Source organism: Nestor notabilis, unplaced genomic scaffold, assembly GCF_000696875.1.
Source record: "Nestor notabilis isolate BGI_N333 unplaced genomic scaffold, ASM69687v1 scaffold31142, whole genome shotgun sequence".
NCBI lineage: Eukaryota > Metazoa > Chordata > Aves > Psittaciformes > Psittacidae > Nestor > Nestor notabilis.
The window spans coordinates 1-5,932 of record NW_009919268.1 but is presented as its reverse complement, the minus strand read 5'-3'; the positions used below and the strand labels follow the sequence as shown (position 1 = coordinate 5,932).

Genomic DNA, 5,932 nt, shown 5'->3' with positions numbered 1-5,932 from the left:
GAAAGATCTCAAATAGGCTTCCTCCTTGAGTGAGCAAGTGGTGTTCTTCCCTTAACTGCTGGAGTCACGTGGACAGCTGTCCGTATGGCACTGTGTATCTGTCACCTCCCTCAGACACAAGCTGGAGAAGGTTGGTAGCACAATTGTGTGTGTTCTCTGATCCCACAACACTTCCACGTCCAACAGAAGCCTCGCTTGTTCCCCACAGCACTTTCCCATCTGAATTTGCCTTCCCGGATTTAGAATTAGTTTTTTTCTTCTATTATGCTGCATCCTTTAGATGCCCTGCCTTTCAAATGAAGGTGTTTCAGCTAATGGCATCTTCTCAAAGGCAAATCTTGCTGGGTGTTCCAGGGCATACCCCAAAATTGAGCTGTCAAAGACCTGGGTGTTTTCCCCTGTGCAGAAGCTGGGTTAGTCTGTCCTTGCAAGCATTTGAGTTTGAGTCATTTCCCCTCCCTGTGAAACAGGGATGTTTTCTTTTCAAAGCCTGGTATAACCAAAGTATTTCTAAGCAGTTTTCAACTTCAAAATTGCATTATTTGATTGTGCATTATCTTAACAAAGCTTATCAAATAATTCCATAGCGACAGCCACCACTTTATCCTGTGGTGGATAATCTCCATCCCATTGTTGAAGCAATTGCTCTTCAAACCTGAATGAATTTGTTCTGTGAATTGATGGTTTCACGAGGAAATTGTGCTTGGTGTGTGCCATGTATAGAGTGGGGTTTTTTAATGCAGAGTGTTCAGGTTTTACTACGTTGGTTACATTTATCTGAATTGAAGCCTCCTTTTATCTAGAGACAAGAAAAATTCACTTTTCTGGCCTTCTTTGCAGGACAAATTCCGATTCTGCCTTGCACCAGAGCACTATGACTCCAGCCCAGCAAGAGTCCTTCACAGGAGGGTCACAGGACATACAGCAGAAAAGAGGTAAACGGAATAGTTGTAGCTTGCAAAGCATTGTACTTCAGGTTACATGCACACGTATTGCTGTTCACCTCTTTCTGCCAAGACACGTACGCGTAACACCTAGATTCAGTTACACAAGATTAGAGAAGAGGACCACATGTACTCTTCTGGGTACTGAGATCCAGAAAAGGACATTCAAAGCTAAGGCAGAACATTTTCCTGAATCCTGTATTCTGTGATTCCAAGACCTTGCCCTGTAGGGATAAGTAACCTGAGCTGTGGGACCCGGGTGGTGAGGCTGCTCTCAGTGGTACTAGAGGTTTGCACTTTGGAGTAACTTCTCGACAAGTGTAGAGGTCACGGGCATTTCGTGGTCGGGGTAAATATCATGAAGTAACAAGACTTCATCTAGTTGTTATTCTGGGATTGGGATGGGTGAATCCACCCTCGGAGGCAATGCTTACAGCCAGCACTCTGGTCCCATTTGGAGTTAGGAGCTGGAGCAGCGCAACCCTCCAGCACTAACAATTCGGGTGCCCTCTGCTGGCCCTTGTTCCTGCTGCCAGCACAAGGAAAACATGAAAAGCTCTTAAATCTGCCCAGCGAAATTTAATCCTTAAACAGTCACCCAGAGCTGGGTGAACACCCAACACTCAGGTGCGTATGAGCTCTTCCATGTGCTTCCAGAGCTGTAAAACATTAAATAATGATCACCTTAAACAGTCTTGTGTGAATATGGAGTTAGAGTCATCACTCTTAAAGGCTCCTCGTGATACATCTCTCTGACTGGGCTTTCTTTTGCTGTTTCTGTGTCACCTTGCTTTTAGCATGATGAAGCAGTTGTTTGTCTGAACAAACCAATGTTCTGGGAATATGGAGAAGGAACAGCTTTACAGCATTTCTGTATCCTAGGGAGGATGGGCCAGATTTTTCCCCATTGGAATTTGTCCTGTTGGCCACAGGTGTACATCACTTGGCAAAATGCAAAGGACAGGAAAAACTAGGTCCCAAGATACACTCTTCCACTTAGAGACTAAATTGGAGGCCAACATTTTTGAAGTATTATTTGCTTTGTTGTATTTTGCAGCCTGTGATGTCTCCTTTCGGATTAAATACAACTTCAGTCTCTTCTGCTGTTCATGTTTTCAGTTCTGATCTCCCAACAGTGCCACTGTTTCACATTCATTGCTAATAAGTTACTTCAGAGTTTTCAAATAGTTAAACTTCCAACCTGAACGTTTCTTACTGAGAAGCTTAATATGATACAATTCCTGTTGGTCTTATTTTTTAGTTTTATTACTGACTGTCCCTGGAATGGAGGAGACCACCTCTGAGGCAGACAAAACCCTCTCTAAGCAAGGATGGGACACTAAAAAGGTAGGAATCTCACATGCCAAAGTGTACCCATTTTGTTTTCTAAATGTATTTAGTTCAATGAATGCTCTAAATATTGTCAATCAAAACAAAGTACTTACAGAGATTAGAGATTAAATGCTGTATTTAGAAATAAATCACTAAACATTAGCTCAGAAAAGCACTTTATATGTATGTGTGTGTGCACATGTTCAATGATATGAGGAGAAACTCTAAATTTGAGCCTTGTTGGGCCAATAAAGCAAAAAAGGTGACAAGTATCTTCCAAGAGTTTCACAGAGCTCTTCTGTACAAATGTATTAGATAAAACTTCTTAGTTGGAGTGTATCCTTAGCATTGATTTCCAGCAGGATCTTTGCCTTTAAACATGTCTTCCTTCTATTTTAGACTGGGTCATCGAGACCTAAATCATGTGAAGTTCCAGGAATCAAGTAAGTTTTGAGCAATTTCTTTTTTTAAAGAGCATTGAAATCTCTAAGGAAGGATGTTGTGTATGGAATGTCCTCCTGCTTCTGAGCTTTCTGAAAAGCTCTCAGATGGTGTAAGTGCACTAGACGCAGGACAAGCCAGAACCTCTGTGAGAGACCCCTTGGATCGTGAATCTCTGGCTATACAATACAATAGCTAACACAACAAAGAGTACAATGTACAGTTCTGTACATGGCACCTTCCTTTTTCAAAAGAGATTGTACAAGATTTGTCCAGGCTGAGCTGTAATCAGAGACCTGTTTTCTTTTCTTCTCTCCCTTATTTAGCATCTTTCCATCAGCTGACCAGGAAAACACTACAACACTGATTCCTGCTACGCATAACACAGGTGGCTCCCTGCCAGACCTGACAAACATCCATTTCCCTTCCCCTCTCCCAACACCGTTAGATCCTGAGGAATCCACATTCCCAGCCCTGAGTAGCTCCAATAGCACCGGAAATCTTGCTGCCAATCTGACTCACTTGGGCATCAGCACGGCCAGTCAGGGTAAGAGCGGAACTCGGGGGCACTTCTACACATTGTCCCTAATCATAGAATCATGGAATGGTTTGGGCTGGAAAGGACCTTAAAGCTCCTCCAGTTCCAACCCCTGCCACGGGCAGGGACACCTTCCATTAGAGCAGGTTGCTCCAAGCCCCTGTGTCCAACCTGCCCTTGAACACTGCCAGAGATGGGGCAGCCACAGCTTCTCTGGGCACCCTGTGCCAGCGCCTCAGCACCCTCCCAGGGAAGAGCTTCTGCCCAAGAGCTCATCTCAATCTCCCCTCTGGCAGGTTAAAGCCCTTCCCCTTGTCCTGCCCCTACAAGCCCCTCTCCAGGTTTCTTGTAGCCCCTTTAGGCGCTGGGAGCTGCTCTAAGGTTAGTGCAAAAGCTGATTATGTGACTTACAAATTGTCTTTCATTTTTCTCATGTTCTTTGTGCCCAAATCTGCTTTTCTGTTTGGATTTTGTCTGTTTCATGCGTAAGACTTAGAGGAGAGACTAGAACCCAAAGCAGCCTCTCTTGTAATTCACTGTCCTTAACCCCAGCAGCCCTCGTGTTACAGCAATATCTTGAGTAGACCTTTTGTTTTCATTCATTTAGAATGTTTTTGGTGTTTGTCTTTCCCCTCCCATGTGAGGATTCTTTTAGAGAGAGAACATTACTTGCTTCATTTGACTCCAGTTTCCTCTTCTGAGCAAACAGGAGTAATGTGGAGCCTTCACAAGGTGTGCTAGTTTTTGTAAGCTTGACTGCTTACGTTTGGAAAATACCCTGAATGTTCAGGCTGCATAAGACAGGGGGGCTTTGGGAAGTAATGCCAAGGGCACCCCATAACCTCTCAGAGCTCCCAGCGAGGAGCCTCTGTGTTACAATTGAAATCTGTGATGTTCAGTCTGATGTCCTGATAATTTCAGGACTTTACATGCAAATAGCCTCCACTGGGGATTGTGATTTCTTAAAGGATTTCACTGGGTCTTGAGGGTTGTGGATTGTTATTGTCAGTGGCAGTTCTATCATTCCCAGATTAGAAATGAGGCATTGTATCCAAAAATACAAGTGGATTTCCTGTGTTAGGCAGGATTCCCTTACCCACTTAAAAACACTCTCATATGCTGGGAGGAGGAAATAATTCTCATCAGGTTCTGACTGAGCCGTTGTACTTGGGAATGAAGCAAGAGGATGGTTTAACTGTTTGAGTACGGAGCCAGGCAGCAGCTTTCAGCATCCTTTACCAAGAGTTCTGGGTTCAAAAGAGATACTGAGGCAGAGCTATTGTGTGTGTAAAAAGAAACAAGCTACTTGCACGGAGTCAGGCCAGGCTGGGTTGCTGAATGTCTTGCCATGCCCATAATTAGCAGAGTAAATGTTCAAACCCAACCTGGGAAGGGTGTAATTGCCTTGAAAACATTGCCACATCTATCAAAGACACAACAAATGAAAAAGCTACACTCACTGATGATTTTCCTGTGCCTCTTTGGAGACCATCCCATAGTTTAGTCATTGGCATAGTCAGTGTTTGGGGCTTTTAAAACTGATTTTTCCAAACCCTCCTCACCTCTCTTATCTTCCAGCTCTTTAGCGGAGAACACAAAGGCTTTGGGACCTTTCTCAGGAGCTGGGTGCAATGCCCAGGCCTGCCCCAAGAGGAGGTGGGGAACCAACCTCCTGTGAGGTTACCAAGACCTGCCGCTGTCTGGGAGCACGTTTGTGCCTCTGAGCTTGTCAGTTCACTGCCGTGTTCCGTGGGGCCATGTGGGGTTTGGAAACAAGGCAGGGCGGCAGCCTGCCGGATCCGCGCCGCTCGAGCCAGTTTGCCTGCTGGCTCCTTGGCAGCCCGGGCTTCCTGGCTCCCTGGCAGCCTGCCTGGAAGCCCAGAACGTTTGCCAAGTGCCTGGGAGCTCACAGGCTCTTGTGAATTCCTGCTTCCTGGCAGCTCCAGAGGAGCAGCTCGCTCGCTAGATTGGCCTGAAATCCCTTTCCAGGGTGTCTCGGTTCCTTCAGGGTGAGGCAGAAAAGAGGGGACATTTCAAACCTTCCACATTTTGGTCTTGAATTTAAACATTACACCGCTTGAGTTGTTGATCTCTACCCCCTGCCAGGTCGTGGCTCTTTGGGGTGTGAAGGATATTTCCTGCCTTCCTGTGCACTGAAGATGGAGTACTTCCTGCGTAACCAGTTTTTCTGCTGCTTTTCCCATTAAATAGGTGTTTGCTTTTATAATATCTCAAGTGCCCTCTGATTAGTCTTGTTATATGATCTGTTACCTTCTTCCTGAAGTTGGAGCACTTACAAATAGAGCAGAGGGTGCTTTTCCTGGGATCAGTGCCTGCAGCCCGGGAGGCGTGGGAGAGCAATCCCGATGGGTTCTGTAAACCACTGAAGCTGCTCTGTCTGTTGCCATTTCAAGCCAGTGTCTGTGCATGAACCTGAACAACTGTGACTGGTTTGGGTCCAGGGATCTTCCTCTCACCCCAGTCCTCTTCAGCCTGACAGAGTCAATTGCAATCAGCTAATGGGTTCCAGCCCGACTGGCTGAGGTGCAGCCAGCACTTAGCAATAAACTGTTGTCACTCAGGCTGTTCATTCCCATGGGTTTGGGGTTGCCTCCACGCTGGTGTCAATCAACCATTGCTCTGTTCCTGTCCTTTCCCGGCAGGAATGTCGCCGCCG

General features: G+C 45.8%; 1 protein-coding gene across 1 annotated transcript in view; it reads left to right on the top strand.

Moving 5' to 3' along the window:
- LOC104402316 (CREB-regulated transcription coactivator 1-like) overlaps positions 1–3,264 on the top strand; it is a gene marked incomplete at its 3' end in the record, with an annotated part of 8,295 nt that extends 5,031 nt beyond the window's left edge. Inside the window, exons 4-8 of the mRNA XM_010010160.1 lie at positions 69–130; positions 841–935; positions 2,206–2,291; positions 2,676–2,719; positions 3,044–3,264. Of these exons, the coding sequence (XP_010008462.1) occupies positions 69–130; positions 841–935; positions 2,206–2,291; positions 2,676–2,719; positions 3,044–3,264 (508 nt within the window). The remainder of the gene's footprint in view (positions 1–68; positions 131–840; positions 936–2,205; positions 2,292–2,675; positions 2,720–3,043) is intronic.
- Positions 3,265–5,932: the final 2,668 nt, after the last annotated feature.